The 21,962-nt window shown below is 45.1% G+C and overlaps 2 protein-coding genes across 6 annotated transcripts in view; both read right to left on the bottom strand.

Annotated features, from left to right (window-relative positions):
* Positions 1 to 8,591, bottom strand: part of mtmr11 (myotubularin related protein 11) — a 32,523-nt gene extending 23,932 nt beyond the window's left edge. Inside the window, exon 1 of the mRNA XM_030370699.1 lies at positions 8,098 to 8,591. Within this exon, the coding sequence (XP_030226559.1) occupies positions 8,098 to 8,154 (57 nt within the window). The 5' untranslated portion in view covers positions 8,155 to 8,591. The remainder of the gene's footprint in view (positions 1 to 8,097) is intronic.
* Positions 8,592 to 9,978: 1,387 nt separating this feature from the next.
* Positions 9,979 to 21,962, bottom strand: part of otud7b (OTU deubiquitinase 7B) — a 34,601-nt gene continuing 22,617 nt past the window's right edge. For 2 of the 5 annotated variants that reach the window (XM_030369964.1, XM_030369966.1), the window contains exons 7-12: positions 21,791 to 21,897; positions 21,339 to 21,466; positions 20,631 to 20,780; positions 19,276 to 19,390; positions 18,383 to 18,461; positions 15,291 to 16,817 (exon numbers count right to left, since the gene is read on the bottom strand). In XM_030369964.1, coding sequence (XP_030225824.1) covers positions 15,291 to 16,817; positions 18,383 to 18,461; positions 19,276 to 19,390; positions 20,631 to 20,780; positions 21,339 to 21,466; positions 21,791 to 21,897 — 2,106 coding nt within the window. Of the gene's footprint in view, positions 16,818 to 18,382; positions 18,462 to 19,275; positions 19,391 to 20,624; positions 20,781 to 21,338; positions 21,467 to 21,790; positions 21,898 to 21,962 lie in introns of all 5 variants that reach the window. The other 3 variants (XM_030369962.1, XM_030369963.1, XM_030369965.1) reach the window with 3 other exon arrangements.

Genomic DNA, 21,962 nt, shown 5'->3' with positions numbered 1-21,962 from the left:
ATTCATTCCAAACAGACTGATACATTATAAGTGTTTTTTGCCAAAAAGAAGATGATTATAGCTGACAACCAATGAAAACCCTAAATTCAACATCTCAGAAAATTAGAATATGGTGAAAAGGTCAGATATTGAAGACACCTGGTGCCACACTCTAAATAGCTAACTAACTCAAAACACCTGGAAAAGCCTTTAAATGGTCTCTCGTTTTGATTCTGTATGACACACAATCATGGGGAAGACTGCTGACTTGACAACTGTCCAAAAGATGACCATTGATACTTTAAAGAAGGAGGGCAAGACACAAAAGGTCATTGCCAAAGAGGTTGGATGTTCCCAGAGCTCTGTGTCCAAGCACATTAATAGAGAGGCGAAGGGAAGAAAAAGATGTGGTAGAAAAGAGTGTACAAGCAAGAGGGATAAACGCGCCCTGGAGTGGATTGTCAAACAAAACCGATTCAAAAATGTGGGGGAGATCCACAAAGAGTGGACTGTAGCTGGAGTCAGTGCTTCAAGAAGCACCACACACCGACGTATGCAAGATATGGGCTTCAGCTGTCGCATTCCTCGTGTAAAGCCACTCTTGAATAAGAGACAACGTCAAAAGCGTCTCGCCTGGGCTCAAGACAAAAAGGACTGGACTGCTGCTGAGTGGTCCAAAGTTATGTTTTCAGATGAAAGTAAATTTTGTATCTCCTTTGGAAATCAAGGTCCCAGAGTCTGGAGGAAGACAGGAGAGGCACAGAATCCACGTTGCCTGAAGTCCAGTGTAAAATTTCCACAGTCAGTAATGGTCTGGGTTTCCATGTCATCTGCTGCTGTTGGTCCACTGTGTTTCCTGAGGTCCAGGGTCAATGCAGCAGTCTACCAGGAAGTTTTAGAACACTTTATGCTGCCTGCCGCGGACCAACTTTATGGAGGTGACGATTTCATTTTCCAACATGACTTGGCACCTGCACACAGTGCCAAATCTACCAGTACCTGGTTTAAGGACCATGGTATCCCTCTTCTTGATTGGCCTGCAAACTCACCTGACCTTAACCCCATAGAAAACCTATTGGGTATTGTGAAGCGGAAGATGCGAGATGCCAGACCCAACAATGCTGAAGAGCTGAAGGCCACTATTAAAGCAACCTGGGCTCTCATAACACCTGAGGAGTGCAACAGACTGGTCGACTCCATGCCACGCCGTATTGCTGCAGCAATTCAGGCAAAAGGAGCTGCAACTAAGTATTGATTGCCATACATGCTGAAACTTTCCATGTTCATACTTTTCAGTTGGCCCACATTTCTAAAAAATCATTTTTTGTACTAGTCGTAACTAATATTCTAATTTTCTGAGATACTGAATTTGGGATTTTCAGTAATTGTCAGTACTAATCATCCAAATTAAAAGAAATAAACATTTCAAATATATCACTCTGTGTGTAATGAATTGATATAATATGTAAGTTTCACGTTCTGAATATAATTACTGAAATAAATCAACTTTTTCATGATATTCTAATAATTTGACCAGCACCTGTATATTATATGATATAGATATCTATGTATGATATTATTAAGACATAGAGCTCCAGGACTCCCGCCGGAGCACCCGGAGGTTTCTAGAATATTTACAGAACACGGCCAAAGGCTGTGTGCGCCTCGCCATTGTGATACATCCACTGTTAACAGAGCGCATGGTACAGTGGCGGTAAGCTATTCAGGGCCACACCCCCACCCTCCTCCTTGAACCGCCTCTCTCCTCCTCATTTGCATTAAAGCTACAGACACCGAAACGGCGCATTGGGGAAAGCTCAATGTGCGACTGACTTGTAGTGGCTGTGTTTCTGCACCACGGCTGAATTTTGGTAACGTCTTCAACGATTGTGTTAGGGGCCCACTAATATCTATATTAAAGCATCCATCAAGTAGCATGCCATGGGACCTTTAAATCCACCAAATAAAGGGGGGAAATGCAGAGCAAGTATACCCATCCATCCCTCCCTCTTGTTTATGCAACAATGAACATCCGAATAAACCCTGTTAACCCTCAAAATAAACACAAACACAGGCTTGCGGGTCCTTTTGTCTGTTATCGTCTTTTCCCCCCTAAATTAGACAATATACGTTGGTTTTACCATGTCTGAGGGACATCGCTCAAGGCGCAATGCTAACCTAAAAATGCTAAGCCCATGCTAAATCTCTCACAGGGCCGGTCAACTTTTTAGCTTCCTACTACTTCAGGCCTGTTCTGGTACAGACTCAAGTTACACAGAACCACACAGAGGCTACTGGAGTGCTACTAGCAGCACATATGGAGTCACTTAGCTCTGCTACTACTGCCACTGACAACGTGCAATGTGTACGCACACACACACACACACCCACCCTCTCTCTCACACACGCAATAATAGTACCTCCAGGGAAGGGAGGATATGGTAGTGCAGGTGCTGAGCAAGCTAAACTCTTCAACAAACAGTCCAAAAGGAATGGGCTTGACATTAAGTCTGAACAGAACTATGCATTAGAGACCAGTACCAGACGACCTAGCCATTATCTTCAGACTATAATGACACCATTCATCATTTGGATGGTTAAAGCACTGCCACGGCCACACAACACTGGGGTTTCTTTTGAGTCAGCGAGTGTGTGTTCACGCAATAACAATGAAGTCAGTCAGGCGCTCATGTTTTCCCACAAAGCCAGGGGCAGTGTGGCACCTCTGTGTTGGCGACATGCTAACGAGGCCCTCTCCCTCCCTCAGTCAATGTGCCCAGTATGGTACACAGCTCACAGTTACACCAAGGGCGTCATGTTAAACAAACGTATGGGGACCAGAGGTCTTCAGTCCTCATAAAGCTTATTTACAATCACTTTCCCTTTCGTTTACTCACACCAGAAGCTGAGGAGTGATGGACTTCCCGTTCGCCTACAGTTGTTTCCACTAGCCTACTGTTTACAAACAAAAGCATCCCTATTTTAATGAATGGTATATTTTCTTCAATGACCATCCTTTTTAAATGGTTTAAAATGGTTTAGCCTTTAAACTAAGTAATACATGCAAACAGTTGGAAGATGAGAGCAAAATCAAAAGCACTGGCATGTTTGGAGAAAAATTAAAACTCCTAATAAACATATGGATAGGTTTCATTGTATTGTGCTTCAAAAAGGTCAACAACTGTCGGCCCCTAAAAAAAGCTTCCTACGGTTTTGGTAGATGTTCAACTTTAATGAATGCCTTTACTATTTCACAACGCAATCACAACAAAGGTCACCTCTGTTAATAAATGTAAGGTCAAAAAAAAATATTTACAGTATTTCTCCAAAGGATCGCACTGAAAGAGACAAAGAAGAGCATTTTGAATATTACAGCCGGAAGTCTTCTGCAGGAATTTGGAGACTTCAATATCCATTTTTGTTTTCCAGTCCGCTAACACACATAAAAACTGATATAGATATATAATATGTCTGGGGCTTTAATTCTCCCAGAACATCACAGGCTGTTCAGATCTGGAATTATTTTAGTTTCCCTCTTTGAAAGGCCAAGTGCCTCGATTCTGTCTGCTGGGACTTGCCAGGGCTGGTCAACTATGATCGTATTACCGGATGATAACTCTGCAAGATTACTGTTAGTTTCCTTGCAGTTTAAATGTAACTTTTATATGCTGGCTCTGATCAGAGATGATGGCCATGAGTTTAGCTCATGAATAACTCAAGGAATGGAGGACCCAAGAGGCTTAATATATATTGTCAATGAATGCACAGATATATTAGCTACATTAAGGAATCATAAATGCTTTTACTTTGATAATGTGTGTATAGCACTTTCTTGACCAGAATCCTTAATGGAAATGATAATGCTAAAGGTGAGAAATACTCACTCAGTCTGTAGTTCATTTGCATAGGATACATTGTGCAATCAATTCCATCTTTAATGTAAACATAAACCTCTTGCCACTAGGTCTGCTCTCTGCCAAAATTAAAATGGGTCAAAGAGATAAGGAAAGTGGAGTAAGATAATGTCTGGGCTCCATTTCAAAATAAAGGTGTCACACAGAGGCCCTAGATGCCATTTAGGTCTTTGCCGCTATGGGCTCTGGGTCCGCGTCTGCCACCGTTTCACTTTGTTATTTGACTTGTGTGTGACTAAATGCCTGACACTTTCACTGCCTCTTTCTATCTCCCTGAGTCACCCCCTCCACACGCCTCCCTATCCATCGAGGACAGCTGCCAAGGGCTTTTGAGCAGTTTCCACTGCTCAACGCCTTCCATCTCTTAACCACATCCAGACTCCCTCAGCAGGCATGCAGTAGGCAAGTCTGGCTCAGGGTCCTCAGAACATTATGAAAACGACTTTCCTCGAAAAAATGGGGCAGCCATACAAGAGCCACAACTCTGAAAAACGGAAAACAGGACCTTAACGTGCAATTCGACATCTTCGGAATTTAAACCATAAACTGTAAAAATGTCTTCTTAAAATAACCCTTAGCAAAGCATGTTTATTTAAGATGGAGTCAAAAAAGGCTAACAGAAATGTAAAAATCTGCAATGTAGCATAACACTACTCTAACTGTTTGCTGTACTAAAAGGACTACAGCACGTTTGTTTGTTGCTTTGTTCAATTTTAAACAAGAACAGGGCTATTTAGGATCATTGTGACCCGACTTTTTGAGGTTGTTTACTTTTCCTCACTTTGAAGTGTGGAACCATTGAATTACTTCAGAGACTTGGCAATTTCATAGAAAGGCTATTATTTCCTAGCTGCCTTGGCCTCTGGTTTTAATCCTTTTGGAAATGGATGCCAACTATTTGAATGCCTTTATAAGAAAGGAATTTTACAACCAAAAGCCGGATGCCAACGATATTAATGGCTTTACCAGAACTGAACACATGAAATATTTTTGAAGCAAAACTCCAGGGACAAAGGAAACCAAATTATGTATGAGCTCCATGGATCAAAGAGCAATGAATGGAAACAGGCTTTAAATGGCTAGCTATCCGTTACAGCAGTAATCAACTGTTATCCTTTTCAGTTTCAACTAACCAACTTACTCAGTACTAGTCATTTTAGTTGTAACTAACCACCTATCTAGCAAGCTGTTTCAGTTATAACTGACAGTTAAACCAAACTGTTTTTACTGTAACTAATTGGCTAGCTAGTGGTGACACCTGCAACTAACAAGCAAGCTATACAGACAGCTTTCTAACTAGCTTCTAGCATTGACAGCTCTAACTAACCAGCTATCTAGCAGTTGCAGCTGTAAATGGATTCACATCTAACTCAGATGAAAAGACTGAGAGCATATTTAATATGGAGGGAATAAATCAATGATCCATCTATGGCTGGGCTATGCATTATGAACTTATTCTGTTGAAATATTAATTACTCCTCGAACAATGCAAAGATGCCTCATGACATCACTATTCCGGGACAATATGTGGCTTTTAAGTGGGCAGACATTACCATATGAACCTCTGTTATGAGCATTATCTGTTTTAAACTTTGCTCATGGGGATACAGTATGTGTGGTAGTTTAACAACAGCATCCTTCTGAACAAGACTTTACAAGCACCGACGGCGTTTAGCCTCGCTTGAAGGTCATTTTAGACAAAATCTTCAAATGTAAAATAACAACATGAATATGCGAATGAGTTCTCCCTTGTAACCGTTTTCATAATGAGATCCAGTCTAGAGGAGATTTGACATTCATTTTTCTACACAAGGCTGCGTATCAATGTTGCTACAATAGTGATGCTTGTATTATTATAAGCCTTACTTTGAGTGAAAGCACAGCTGGATGAATACATGCACGTTAATGTAAAAGACCCTAGACAGTGCTATGCGTACACAACATTATAAAGGAACATTCAGAGTGGGTTAGACAACCCACTCTTCTAAATGTGTGATGTTAATCACAAATACAGCCTTAGATGTTAAGATTATGTGTCGAGGCCTTTTCCTGTTATTGAATTACCAGATGGTGTCCAAAGTGATGCAAATTATAGTTATACCTATAAGTGATGCTTCGCACTAATCACAGTGTACCAGGTTAGTTACCATTGCCGTCTCCACAATCCAAGACAGACTATCAACCTAACATTGCAAAGCCAAAGCTAACTCCAATTAACGCTGACTGATAAAGAACATAATAAATTGCAAAAACACATTTATAAAGGAACAGTTAAAAATAAAGCCAATTGTTTATCATGTTTGTGTTCATAGTAGGAATGCACAACACACAAAACCCTCACGCTCCATAGGGTATTCTGAGAATATTCCTAAACACACGGTAATTACATGATGTCAACTGTTGCCTCCCGCTCCTTTTCTTCCCCGTGTCTGCTGCTCGGTCCATCCCTAATCCTCGCCTAGTTCTCCACGCCTCTTGCTCCCTCCTCCTCATGTGCTGCCATGTGTGATGTTGCTACGATCATGTGTGTTTGCATATGTAATCTGTGATGCTGTACTGAATTGTTCACTGCCCCTTGCCCTGTTGTCTTGTTTGTACGACCCTAGTCGGTGCTTTCCATTATTTTCCTCACAGCCACTGATCTCATAGGAGGTCTTTCGCCTCGTCGTTTATGAATTTGTTCCTAATGAACTTGGTTGGTAAAGTAAAGGTTGATGATGCCGATGATGGCGATGACACACACTGGAAAGCAGTCGCAAAGCTATGAACACATGACATTTAACACAAGCCAGTTGATTCTCATTGGTGCGGACGGCTTTGGTTCTGATTGGGTGTGGTCACCATGTTGCGTCGATGAGACAGTCCTATCCGGTTAGGATCTCCAGCCGCCCACCCCCTCCCCCCTCGTCTGACCTTTCCTCCGCTTTGGAGCTTTGTGTTGTGGGAGCCATCTCGGTGGCCTCAGAGAGATCTGGTGAACAGCGATAAGACCAGACCTTCCACATATTATTCAATAATCCTGTGTTTCGGGGGGGTTAGGGGCCACGGGCAGGACCCAGCCCCGACTAGCTGCGCTTCTGAGGCACAAAGGCAGCGCATTTTATGGTGTGTGGTACACTGAAAACCGACAAACATTGCCTGGATCAAACCGATATTTTCAGTAAATAACTCGCGTTGTCATGGAATTGGTTTGTGTGTGTGGTGTGTGGGGTGTGTGTGCTGGTGGAATGGGGTCATTGGAGGGCACCTGACAATCTCCCATCCATCAAAAGCCGTTGCCACGGTTACCATGGTGGCAGCCAGATGTGGATGCACATCAGCCATGTGCCATATGCCTGACTTAGGGGGGTGGAGCTTCTGTTAGAGTTCTCCCCCAGTGGAGGCTCAAAATAACCATGGAGCGGAAAATACACAAAGGGAAAAGCAGAAACACAGGGGATCTGGCAACCCTACTGGAATTCATGATCCTCCAAACTAACCCATTCATATAGTCAGCTCACTAGACTGTCTGCTGTTGCTGCTGGTAAACAGTCAGAAGAGACAGTAAGAAACGCAAATGATGCTTAAGAAACGCTTAATAGTTTTCTTCAAATGGGGCTTTGAGGTTCTGGATCATCTTGGGTGAACAGTTCACTCCATCCATGAAGCTCAAACAACCACGTCCACCCCATAATATTCTCAAACACAACCAAACCTTTAATCACCAAGAGTCAGCAGCCAGCAGTAAACACAGTAGAATTGATTTCCATGCAATAACAAATGTGTTGTAACTTGTCTCCCACCAGAAAATAACTAAGCGCAGTATTGTTAACTGCCCCTGGTTAAGCAAATAAAGTAAGGCATTCCATAAAAAGGAGAACATAGGAGTAATCCAGACAATGCAAACAATCTGAGATCCAATGTCTACATCTATACCTCTGCCATTGGGACTGAATTGCTTCCTGCATCATTAGCATTTCCTGGCTATACCCTGCTGCCTGGTAATTGGCATTGAATAATTAGTTTACAGAACAGCACAAAGAAAACGAGCAAAACATGAAAGGAGGTTTCAAATGTGAACGGTTATACGTATTTGGTAATTGCATCGTGGACGTAAGGAATCCAAAATAGTAGTGCCCTTTAAAATGTTTTATAATTGCTTTTAGTACTTTTAATACATATGTTTCTGTTCATATCTTTAAATGTAAATTTTGGATCCACGTACCTTCATATCGGGGACCATTTGTCTGACTTTGAACGTGGTTTTAGATCCCGTTAACATATTGGCGACGTCTTCCTCTGGTCCTGCTAATACATCAACAACCAGTGTGCATACAAACCGCAACCTTGTTTTCTATCGGCAAGGGGGTGATGGGTTGGCTGTTCTTTCCATTCCGGTACCAAACAGTACAAAAGAAAGAGGTCCTCTATGATGTGCCCAGACAGTATTCTATCCCGCACCACCGGAGGAGGTAACAGAGGTGCTCAGCAGTAAGGGACTAACTATTTTCGCTCTTTTCATTGGTGATTTCTGGGGAAACATCAACGTCCCAACGACAAATATAATTTTCCGGACAAAACCTGGGAGGTAGGCGAGTAAAAAACAGCGTCACTGTTAGTCACGGAAAGGAGAACTGTATTCACAGCTCACACAACTCACAGCCGCGTACTATTTGTTTATTCCCTCGCCATAGTGAAAATGACAGACTACTGAAAAACCCAGTGCAGGGAGCTTCTTAAAGGGCCAGTGCATGTCGCCGATTCAACCAACCCAAGGCAGAGAATGAACCCCAGAATTATGGACAGCCCATTTTTTAAGGGTCTCTAGTTGACATGTGATTGTTATTTTTCCGATTTTTTTTTTTCCTGTTTTGTCATTTTTTATATTATTTATGTTTTTTCTCCATAGACCGTCTGTATTTTAGGGATAATGTTACCTAACATGTATTGCACTGGGAAACGTTTGTAGCCTCCATTATTCCCATGGTCATAAAATATATTGTCCAGTAGTTAAGAAACTTAAGAGATTTTTTAATTGAACGTTAAAAAACACATCAGAGGAATGCACCTTCATTAAAAAAATACATAAATAAGATAGGAGAAAATAAGAAAATAAAATTGACATGTGTAGGCTTATCTTGAATGGATTTCAACCTGTCAAGCCAAGCGGACAGCAGGCCTACCTTGTGTCGTATGGGAGAAGAAGTCTTACGGTTCATCCAAACAGCCAGCGGGGGAGCGGGATGGAGCCCGCTAGTCCCTTATTAAAGACGGTTTAGTGCAAATAAAATATACGGTTAAATAGAAGTTAAATAGAATGCAAGTGTCCTGAAGTACAAAACGTCTGTCATCCCTCAGAAAACAGAAGGCCAGACAGCGTCCTGATGAACTATAATAGAGGGAGGTCTGGATTTGTTTGCCACATGGGAAACTGTTTAATATTACATAAAGGTCTCCAATTTCTTAATACATAAACCAGCCCCAGACACGCGACCTTGCATCATCTGAGCTGCAGCCGCTCCACAATGCATAATGTAACAAGGTTAGGGTGGGGGGATACTCAATAAGATATTTTATAGAGATAGGTATAGATCTATAGGCCTAGTTCAGGTTTTTGTAAGGTATACAGCTATGCCTGCACCCACAAAAGCCACCCTTCAGTAGTTTGTGTAGGTCTGTCTAAAATACACTTAACCACATTATATTTTGCCACTTCAGTCTTATAAATATTGTGTTTGCAGGTAAAACATTTCATTATAAGTAGGCTACAGAATATAACTTTATAGCCACAATGTATAGTTGACCCCATATTGACTCCATGGCACAACTGAACCTTTATAACGGCAGTACGCAGAAGTATGCTACTTTAGTTTTAATCTGTTACAATTATAAGGATTATAAGGCCAGTTATTACATAGGCAACAACTTTATAATAGTTCATTGTTGATGATGAGCTGATTTTTTGTTACTCCACACCATCTCAACTGTTCATTTGCACAATCTGTATCTGACATGGGTATATTGATTCAGCTGAGGATATTTACCTAATCAAGAATATATATACACACACAAAGAATCAAACAATAATGGTGGACATGAGGACATCTTTTTTGAAATACATTGAGAATTTATTCAAACGGTGCAAAAAAGAAATTCAATAATTATTATAATAACATAAATCAGTTCTTTCTTGTCTAGATTGCACAGTCACGCAGCCTTCGATCTCTCCTCATAAAATACATCAAACTTAAAAAAGGGACAACTGAATTTAAAAGTAAAAGCATACATTTGGTTAAATGAATTGCCTTTTACGTGCAACTGTTTCAGTTCCATGCAACCAAAGTATCGTGTGAATGTTACAAAATAAATGACACCGATGTACAATATAAAAATATATAATATTAAGTCAGTTGTTAGAAACTAAACAAAAAAAAGTCGGTGTTTTTATTTTGTGGGAGAAAGCCAGGCCAGAAATGGCGGAAGGTTCCATCTCCCGACCAATCCCGTCTCCTATCGTTAGCGTCATCTTTTAGCATTGCACAGATATTGGTCGTTGTAGGAACAAAGTAATGACAGAACTCAAGAGAAGCCAAATGCCCGGCTGCCAGACTGTAACCCATGTGAGAAAGAACATTCTAGGTTAGCTCAACTAAACGCGCCACAAATAAAAATAAAATTGAACAAACTTCCTATAAATATATACTTATATTCTCAAATCGTATCTCGTCAGGCTAGTTGGAAGAAACCGTTATGAAAACCTTGAGAGTGCTCCTCAGTTCTTCTGAGGAGAGCCCTAAAGTCTTCATGGGTTCAAACAGGTTACTCCCAGAGCTCGGCCCGTCAGCGTCGTAGTGTGGATAACATACATTCTTCTTCTGGGTAACAAGAGATCACTGGGCTTACAAAAATAAAACCTCAAACATATCTATACAACTCCTCCGCTCATTTTGTCCCTCTTCGATAATAAAAAGAACTCGTTTCTGTCCATTCAGTTCATGATTTGACGTTTTCCTTCGTAAAGCTTTCATTTCCTTGCTGATACATTTTTGGGAAGGGGAGCAAAGAACACACAGTTATGGGTTTTCCCGAATGGGAACTGTGGCTGAGGTCAAACAAAAAACTGTTAGCAAATATCTTCGTCCGGCATTATTGCATGAACACACCACAACACACGCATCACTACACACATTAACACATACGCATGTATAGGGGTATAAAACAGTGGTGGAATCGGATTGTGTGATAATAATACATGATAGTATTACATTTCTCAGAGCCTAAATTTAATCGTTAAAACCAGCAATATTCAAAATATACTTAGCTAGTAACCACAAAGTGGGAAGAACGTTCAGTTGTATCTAGGCTAATCTCTGTAGTCTAATGCGAATTCGCAAAATACTGGAAAAACAACAGTGCCATCTATTGGGCAAGGCAGTGAATTGCATACTTAATTGTGCTTTGACTTGTACCCAATTTAGCAATTTGAAGGAAAGGTGAAAAAAGCATTTTGTTAATATCTGAACAGTTGTCTTCATGACATGACTTAGTAATATTTTGTTATTGTTATAGGAAAAGGATGAAGACCGTTAGTCGAGGAAGCCTCGTACATGATTACTGAGGAGTAGAATATGGGCTCTTTTCAACGGCATCCACAACTCACCAAGCAAGAGACATGGAGGGAGAGAGATGAAGGGAGAGAGACAAAGAGCAGATAGGACAAAGAGCGAGAGAAAGATACAAGGACCAATGGGAGAGACAGAGAGAGAAAGAGAGGACAGAACGGTAACCTTTGTCTTGCGATCCCTCACTAAAAGAGGACGGTTAACAGCCACCAGCACTGCCACGGCAAAAAGGCATCTGGCTTTCCCTGGCCCCCTGCTCCCCACACAGACTGGCGCTACTATACAAGCAAACTAGCAGCCGGCCCCGAGTCTCTGCCCTCCTGCTCCTATGGATGGCAGTATCTAGAGCCTTAAAGTATCAAGGAGAGCTGTGATGTAAGCGTCAGGACAACAGCCAGGGCCCTCCAGAATGTCCTGTCCGAGCAGACAGGACATGGTCCAAGGCCCAGGGGAGAAAGTGCTTGACTTTGTGCAGAAAGAGGTGACTGGTTTTAAGAGGTTCCGATGCTTCGGGCTTAGGGTCTTCCTAAGAGGAGTCTGAGATCAGCAGGAGTTCTGGATCATTACACACAGACATGGGCCGGGAGGGGATAGGTAGGTTTGAGGGAGCGTCCTAACATCCAACACCTTGTGTCGTATCCTAGAACATTTCACCACAACGTTATCATCATAATAGACATGCAATGACGACTGCATGCGGCACTTTGCAACGCTGCATGCAACACTACACCGGGAGATGGATTGGCCAATGGATGAAACAACATCAAAATGCCTGAACGCTGCAGTAAACCGCAGGCTGATAAGATTGCTGACCAGGGATTCAAAGATTCACATATTGTGCTTCTCGTGACTTGTAACCCTTAAAACAATCCTGAACCAATGCATGAATTGCGACAGAAGCTATTGGAAGCCAGCATGACAGCAGCGATGAGCGGTAGCTCCCACAACAGCATGCGACTGTGTGTGGTTTGCAACGATGCATTCGTCCGTTCAGGTGGTGAGCAAACTAAATACCACTGTGCTAACCAGGAGAGGGGGAAGCTTTGCTGCATACGTTTTAAACGGGCCGGGGAACACGCATGCAGGCTTCGTTAGCCACACCGCCTCTGAAACACCCCAGTTCCAAACACTACTCCGATGGTTCATAGTCACTGGAAAAAAATAAATAAATATATACTTTCTTGTTTTCAAGGAGATGCTGCAAAAAAATAAAAGATGTAAATCGACAAAATATTGGTGTTTAAACCTGCCAATGCCAGTCTGTTTGAGTTCCCCGAAACGTTAGCACCAAAGCAGGCCTGTAGAGTTTATAGCATTACATGGACTCTCTTTAAGCAAATAACAAAAGTTACTCAAGGAAGGGAGGAAACAACGGACTGGTGCAACTTCCATGAAATCCATGGAAATGCATGAAATTTCTAACAGTACTTTAAAACAAGAAGTTTTAGATGCATCTTTAAAACCCCATTAGTTCACCAACTCAAATATATCAAATATTATTCTTCCCACTTATGAAGCAGAGGTGTTCTCTCCCTCTTTGTGCTTTCTCTGCTGTGTGTTAGAGATTTAGTATTGTGAGGACCAGTCATTTATAGACACCACCAGGGGGAGACAGTGGCACGGTAGCCTCTCCACCGCGCGCACACACGCAAACATACACACTAGGGTTGGGCGATTTTCCAATGGAACGCTTTATCACGGGTTATAACAAATATAATGCAGTCCATATCAATACCGTCTTAAAATACGTCAATCTAATAAGCGTTTAATGATTTCACACTTCTTTAAATTTTCTGACACAGATCTGGGGTCGTACTTAGTGTCTGCTGCGTTCATTTGAGGCTAGAGAATTTGATCTGATGTCAACCAACCAGTGGGATTTCCTTGAGCACAAGAAACAAGCCTATGATGCTGAAGGGCCAGAGTGAGCTAGGAAAAGCGATTAGCAGCGCCTGTGAATGACTGAAATCAATTTGGAACATTCAGATTAAAGGAAATTAATGGTTGAACTACTCCCTTAATTCTTCAGCACACAAAACAAACTTGCTGGAGGCATGTTCCTTGTGTTAGAGAATAAAGGCAGAATTAATGATTGACCATTAGCATAGATTGAATTCGGTTTGTTGACCGTAAATTCTCAATTGAATGCCAGATCGAATTACCAGCATTTGCTCCACCTTATGTGCACTGAGCCTAGGCTATATAAATATTGATGAAAGCAAGGTATAAAGTGCTGGCAGATTTATTTCTGAGGTTGGATGAGCACAAATGAGGAAGGTGAAATCATCTCTCCAACTATATCGGCATACATGCAGAATATTGGTTGGGGTGTTGTACAGGGGAATAACAGGAAACACAACACTTGTAACGTCCGCCCCTTCCGGTAGACCCCCATGGGACCTCTGAGATCGTAAAATATGAATGGGTTTCAATGGGTAAAAAGTAATTATTTTCTGGTCCCAGTCTTTATATGCCCTGGATTACACATATGTTGGTTGTGGATTTAAATTATAATTTTTCATGCAAAGAAAACTAAAAGAATCGTGAAGAAGTTTGATAATGTTAGGTTTTGTGTGAGGCCGCTTTGTGAACTACAGCTCCCCGCTGCTCTCAACGCGAAGGATATACGTCACAACCACTCTGGTACAGACATGGCGATCTCTCTGCTCCATTTCACTGCTTTTTCCAAGGGGAGGATAACAGCATCGGAAGAGGCGAAAACCATAATAAGTCAGGGCATGTGTCGATTTTCAGTTATGCCGATTGGGAGATTGTCGGTCTTGTCCACGCCAGTCGCAGGGAGCGTGACGTCACATACGAGACGTTTAGTCTTTCTCATTGTGTTTTCTCAACTGCCTTTAACTAATCAATTGCACAATAAACGGTCAAACATCTTTTCATGAAAAATTATCATTTAAATCCACAAACAACATACGTGTAACCCTGGGCTATATAAAGACTGGGACCAGAAAATAGTTACTTTCTCTCTATTGAAACCCATTCATATTTTCCTAGCCCAGAGGTCCCATGAGGGTCTCCCGGAAGGGGCGGACTTACGAGCTCTTTAGGCTGGCAACATGTTGGATGTCCCGGGGAAACTACCTGTCAAAGTAACCCAGTTTCAGGTAGCCGACAGCAGAATATAATTTAATAATTCCTTTCACCATAAAGGTCTAGCCTAACCTACTAAAACAATGTTATGGATAACAAGCTTTTGAAGGTCGCAATTAATCCCATATCTATTCATCAAACAGTCCGAGAAGCATTATACCTGATAATTCAGTTTAAATGAATTATCTATGAGCCAAAAATGGGGAGTGATTTGCAGAGGATTGCTTCGACCCTGTGGCAGAAGAGACCGTAGCATCTCATGGCACGTTGGAAACAGAAGTTATAAGATGCGCTAACGCTTCATAATATGAGTTGCTTTTTTCAGACAGTTGAACCGTAAACCGCAATGTTTTGTGGTTTACAGGGGGAAAAAAAGGAAAAAAAATAAATAATTGCCCAACCCTAACACAAACACACACACACACACACACACGAGAACGCCCGCATAAGAGTCACTGCCAAGCCTAACAGAAGTGCAGTTGGTTGAACCTAGAGTCTGCCAGGGCCAGCGACCGCTGGCAGTCCTCCGGGGTGTCTCGTCTGCTAGCTCCCAACAAGAGCAGACCCACACCCGGAAGGGGGTGGGGGCAGAGCTGCTAGAGCCGCTCTCCCGCGCCACCCGCCCCTCCAAACACCGCCTCTTTCTGGGGGAAATCTGAAGGCCACTTCGTGGACGAAGGTTGGTTTAGAAGCGGTGGATGGCCGGCTCCGTCTCCCTCCTCTTCAGCTCCTCGCGGTAGCAGCAGGAGCAGTAGTTCCCCGTCTCCGGGTGGCCGTAGTAGGGGCAGTCCTGTGTCCGGCAGGTGCTGGACAGGGAGGACAGGGCGCCGGCGCTGCCCAGTGAGTAGTGTCGTACCGGGGGCAGCCCACCACGAGAGTCCAGGCCGGGCCGCAGGTCCCGGAAGCCGTTGCTGTAGCTGCCGCCCCCGACACTACCGGGGGGCTCGGACAGCGGGTAGTCCGGAGGGTGGTGCTCCAGAGGGAAGGTGGGGGTGTAGGAGCTGGGGATGAGGCGGGACGGGCTGAGGGAGGCGGGGCCTTGCGGGGGGACGTAGTGCAGCTGGGGGGGGGGCTGTGCGGTGGGACAGTGGCGGGGGAGGGTGGCGTAGGAGGGCAGGCCGGGGTAGGAGGAGGCGGGCGAGCCCCCGGCCAGCTGCCGGCGCGTGTCCAGGTAGGCGTGGGGGTGGAGGCTCTGTGCCGGGGGCAGCGAGGCCGGGGGCAGCGAGGCGGGGGGCTGCTGGATGAGGCAGGCCCGGGGGATGGGCACCACGCCAGAGTACATGCTGGGGCTGAGAGGCGAGGGCTTCAGGTGGCTGTAGGACAGCGCCAAGCCCTCCGCCGGCTGCTGCTGCTGCTCCTCCTTTGGCTCGTACGGCCGGTAGCCCGCCTCCCCGCCTGGCTCCTTCTTGGCCAGCGGCGAGCCGTTGGCCCCGCCCTTCCGGTCCCCGTCCTCCGGCTCGGAGCGGAAGCGGTCCTGGGCGTCGGCCAGGTAGCGCTGGATCATCTCCTCCTGGAAGGGGTGGCGGTTGCTCGTGGTGAGGAGGCCGGCGAAGATGAACTTCCTCTCGCCCTGCATGGCGGCGCGCAGGATGCCCAGGCTCACCTTGACGTCGGCGCTGTACTTGTAGGGGTCCGACTCGGTGCTGCCGCCGCTGCCGCTGCTGCTGGTGCTGCTGCCCGTGCCCGCCAGACGCTCGCTGCCTGACGACGGCGAGCCCTTCCCGGAGTCCTCCGAGACGTGGGCCGAGGGAGAGCCCTCCTTGCTGCCCTTCCTCCCCTTCAGGGACCCCTTCTTCTTCTCCCCGCCCTCCTGCTTGGCCCCGCCCCCGGCGGTGCCCTTCCCGGCCATCAGCCCGCCCACATTCTTCTTCAGCTTGCTGCCCAGGCTCTTGCCGAAGCTGCCCAGCTTGTTGGCCACCGAGTCGGCCCGCTTCTTGTCCTTGTCCTTCTTGCTCTTGTCCTTGTCTTTGTCCTTGTCTTTGTCCTTGGCGGTGCCGGCGCCCGATCCGTTGCTGGACGAGCTGGACGAGGACGTCGAGTGGTTCTTGGAGGACGTCCCGCCCCCGTTGACAGTCGCCACGCCGACGCTCTCCCCGTTGCCGTTGGAGCTGCTGCTGACCGACTCCTTGTCTGATTCCCCGGAGTCGGGCGGCGTGCGGGCGTCTTCCCCCGCCGAGGCCGTGGGGGACTCGGGCTGGGCCAGGGGAGCCTGCTGGGGGGGGGGGGACACAGAGAGGGGGCAGAGGGTCAGCCCACAGTACCAGGCTGCTGGGGACCCCAGCCCCTGGGTCACCTGACCCAGAGGGCAGAAGGTCAGCCCACAGCACCAGGCTGCTGGGACTTGGACTTCACTGTGATCGGTTGTTAGTGCTATTGGCGGTTGTGCAGTCAAGTATTCTTTTGCTCTGTTGTTGCTTTCGGCCTATGCAACTTCACTTAGTGATTTCTAAAACAGGTCCAACATGAGCAGATAGGGCTTATTTGGACCTATTGCCCATGGATCCCTAAAGGCTGAAGACCTTGATTGAAACCCGCAGCTTTCTAGTAGGAACACCCTAGACACTAGAGTAGAGTCTCCGATATGATAACACGTGACAGATTAGGATACCTCTTTTGTGCTCCTTCTTAAGGTTAAGGGGAGTTTCTTCCTTTCCCATTTAAGGACTTCTAAGTTAGGGGCCTTATCTGATGTGGGCTGTGATGAATACAACACTGTGTACCGTCTAGCAGAGTGAATCAAGCTAGCGAACAGAGAGGAATCTGGTGTCAGGGGGGAGGAAATGAAGGCGTCAAAAACTGAAACGTTGTTGAATCGTAATTAGTGAGCAAAAGGCGGTGAGTCATTAAAATGCTTGACTTCGAGGGGTACAAGACAGTCATGTTGGGGAGCAGGTGGCGGACGACGAGCACGGAAACATTATATCATGACTCGATATCAATCACCCACACATCTTAACACCTAACTCCAAATGCCACTAAATGAGCAGGAGCGTAATGTCCTCCTTAAGTGTGACTCATCACCGTACTTAAGTGATTAAGGAAACGTCTGTCAGCTCTGCTCTGATATGGAGAAACATGAGAACAGGGAGAGTGTCAACCAGCTTCACTGTAGGTGGATGAAAACAAGTTTCACTGATGGGTCATAAGTGGGTCGCAGCCAGTGGACCTCGGGATAGCCATAATAAAGCATTTTACAATATGTGAAAGGCCAGACTGAACATGGGTATACTGTATTGATGAGCAAAATACATGTAGTCGAGGAATCTAGGAATCTGGAACAAAGTACCTCCACCAAAGGTGGGTCATTGACCACCACACTATGACAATTGTTTAGGAAGCCCTGTCCTTAATGACTTAAAACTGTGAAGAACTGCCATGAAATCCCACATGTCTCTGCGGCGAGCCAGAAACATGTACTGAAGCACCAGAGAGGCCATTGACAGGGGGGCAGTGTCTTACCGACCTGTGGGTCCACCTGGGCCGCGTTATGGAACAGGGGAGATCTGTATTATACATTCAGCCCAGGAAACTGTAGACTGAAACATTGACCTGATAGCAGGTGAGACGGGCCACAAAGACCCATACAAGTAGCTCCTGTACTCAGGAAAGGTTAAAGAGGGACAACGGGAGCGTATCTTTTGTAGTGCATTAAATCCAAGCTGCTGACATTCAAACTATATATTTCCTCTATATGTCGAGAGACAGGCTTTCGATTGGTAGCTTGTTTCCTACGGGTTGAGACAGGGGCTCTCTGGCTGTGTGTGACTCCATCTTTACCTCACAAGGCAGGGGCAGCCACGTGACGGTCATGTAGCTGTGCAACATCTGGAGCTTGGCCTCTAGCGAGAGTGCCACCCTGAGTGACAGAGAGAGAGAGACAAAGATCACTATTGGCAATACTGACAAACGACAAAGACAAAAAAACATAGCTTTTGGAGATAAACTGGAAAAATACTAATTCACAATTATAATTTCAACATCACGTTTTGAAATTTGCCCACATAATTATTTATATTCAGCTGATAACGGTAGGCACTGAGCGCATCTTAATGTCAATAGAGGTGAGAGCTAATCGCGTTGATCCACGATTAGTGTGTGTGTGTGTGTGTGTGTGTGTGTGTGTGTGTGTGTGTGTGTGTGTGTGTGTGTGTGTGTGTGTGTGTGTGTGTGTGTGTGTGTGTGTGTGTGTCTTAAACTATTCTTTAAATCAGTATTTCTTGTTGCTACAGCACAGGTTTATTTTTGTCCTTCTAAAATCTGGGCTTGAGCGTCAAGAGCCGGTTATTTTGATAACATGAGTAACCATAAGCAGCGCTGACTCACCACTACCCAGTCACTCCATCAGTTTCAACATTTTAACAACATCGTCTTTTCTCGGCGGAAAAAACATGCAATGACCAAACGTCTCTGTGGGTGTTTATTAACAGTCGATAAAGAGCTGTCATTTATCTCATCAACAAAAAGATAGCTGTTAAGTTAAGCTGTACCCTAATCAAGTTGTAGCTTTCCTCCTCAAATGCATCTCTGATGACTTTGATTGTGTTTTTTAAGTGTTTTCTTATTGCCTCGTATTCTTGTAGACTTTTTCCCTCGTTTAGCACATTGTGTTGTGGTTCTGCAGGAAACCCAGATCAATTTCCCTTTGGTCCCTAAGGCACAGCAGGGGGTACCTGGCCAGCATGACGTTGTCCGTGTCATCCTTGCCCCACTCCCACGCCTTCCCGGGGTCCACAGCAAAGTGCACTGGCAGCATTTTGTGCTCCGAGTCCGTCAGAGGGATCACCACTGTAGGGCCAACAGAGGGGAAACAAGCCGTCAGTGCTCGGTTTAAAAATACCATAGGTCTAAACCCAGTGCAATGCAGTAAAACATGGTACCACTTTTATTATCTGAAATGTATTGCAGTGAAAATACTGTGTTTTACTCATTCCAACTGTGTGCAAGCAAACACTTGAAAAAACACAATCCCCATTGCCACAAAAACATCAGCTGTTCATAGATCCACAAAACAAACTCAGTTCCCCCACATAACCACAATAGCGTCATAACAATCGGAATCTTATACAGATCTATTTTCGTCTCATTGACACGTGAAGGCTGTGAGCGCGAGAGAGCGGTGGAAATGAACAATCCTTGAACACAAAGACTGCTCAGCACTGAACTCAGAGGAAACAGTGGACGTGATGCAGCAGCCAGTGTGTGCAGCTGTGTGCATTACATCACACAGCTGCACGGCTTCAGCAAAAACACAGCAGCAGCCCGTTATGGAAATGATGACACCGAATAATAGCTGTAAGCCTGGGGCTGAATTCTAGAGATGATCTTCATCACCAAGAGCGAGTAAAGGCAGAATATCTTATCAAGAAATGACTCTACTGAATAATAAAGAGTTTGTTTGATCATTGATCATGGTCTACTGATCATTCAGTCTAGAGACAGAGAGCTCTTCAGTGTGTTTCTTGGTGTTGTAGGACAGGAAGTTTGAGTGAATCCTGGTAAATCGTCTCAATTCATACTATTCAAATATGGACAATGAAAACGGTTGGTGGCTTGAAAGACCTAGTGCCTGAAGAATTTGTTAACAAGCGGTACTACACAGCTATTTAGCAACATAGAATCTAGCTGCTTACAATGTCAGGGCAACGGTGACATTTATTTCACACACATACTTTATCATGTCCGATCGCATGGCAGCTAAGTTATGCCGTTGAGGCAGTGAGAATTGTGCGGGAACTAGTGTTTTGACAATTGTAACACCCGTATCGAGTGTGTTTATTGAGCAACACACTGTCTTCAGACACAGTTAAAAGGAAAACATGGGTTTTATTCTCCTGACTAGCAGCACTGTGCCCTCCAGGGTTATTAAACAGCATGTATCATTCTGCTGGGGGCTTATTAAGCCCCATCTTGATATACACACAGCGGCTCATCGTTTTACTCCTCCTTCCTGGGGATATAGGCAAGGCAACTTTATTTATATAGCGCTTTTCATTTAGGGACGGTATGAGCGAAGGCACACCTTTACCCTGCTCTTTGGAGCCGTCCTTCTGCTCCATGGACACCAGGGCTGAGAAGTGGGCCTGGTCGTAGGCCAGCACCAGCGGGGATCTGTGACACTTTGCAGCCGGCACCTCCAGCGGAAGGTAGATTCCTCCGAATGGGATGGGGGCGAACGCTGGGGAGGGAGATTCACCAAACACTCCAAGTCAAACCTCACGGGAAAGCAGGTTTAATGTTAGATGTGGTCCAAACTGAATACGTTTTGAGGGGAAGCCTGAAGTCTGTTGTTTTGAGCAAATTAAAAACCGAAGTACTAGCCAAGAGCCAAGGACTAGCTAAGAACTAGCTTTGGGCTCAGTACCAACTGGGAGCCAAGGACTATCTAAGAACTAGCTATGGGCTTAGTCGTGGCTATTATCTCTTCATCAAATTGGCAGTGTAGCATTTGTGACTCCAGACACACGGAAGCCAACTAGTCACGTCTCCTGGCTTTCAGCAGAAAGAATAATACATCAGGCGAGAATACTAATGGAATTAAGGTGAAAGCAGCGGTCATCGGGCCATTACGGTGAGACGGATTGCAGTCACACCTGGCATAAAAACACCAGTCTGCGCCCATCAGATCTCCGTTCCCCTGGTCTACGTGTAAATCACCAAGAACACCACATGGCCCTGTGTGTGTGTGTGTGTGTGTGTGTGTGTGTGTGTGTGTGTGTGTGTGTGTGTGTCCTACCCTCTCCCCCAGAGTCTCGGAGCATGGTGTCGGCCACCACCACGATGGGCCTCTTGAGGACGTGGGCCAGGGCGAACACGTGGAACTCCTCCAGGCTCTCGTACACCGGCTCCTCCGCAGACTCCGTCCTGAACAACAACATCAACACACCAACAGCATCAACACAACTTACACAACAACAAACACCAGCTGAAACACCTCGTCTATGCTGTGTATCTGAAGGGTGGAAGGGCTGCATCCTGGTCTCATGGTGTTTTTGGTTATAGTCTGTGTTTATTCAGGGCGTAACATAGGTCAGGCCAGACTAACCAAGATCGGACCAGACTAGACTAGCCAGACAAGATCAGATAGAATCAGTACTTTGGGTTTATTTCAGCGTAGACTAGGTCAGGCTAGACTAAACGTGATCAGACCAGACCAGAACAGGAGCAGGAGTGGGAGGTAGCCATTACCCGTTGGTGCCGTTAGTGCTGTAGTGTATCCTGGGCTCGCTGGACGCCAGCTTCAGTAACTCGTTCCACTCCTTCTGCCACTCCTCCTCTGTGTACACCAGGCCAGACTGAGGGACACACACACACACACACACACACACACACACACACACACACACACACACACACACAC

The sequence above is a fragment of the Gadus morhua genome, chromosome 11 (assembly GCF_902167405.1).
Source record: "Gadus morhua chromosome 11, gadMor3.0, whole genome shotgun sequence".
NCBI lineage: Eukaryota > Metazoa > Chordata > Actinopteri > Gadiformes > Gadidae > Gadus > Gadus morhua.
This window is presented reverse-complemented; position numbering and strand designations above follow the sequence as displayed.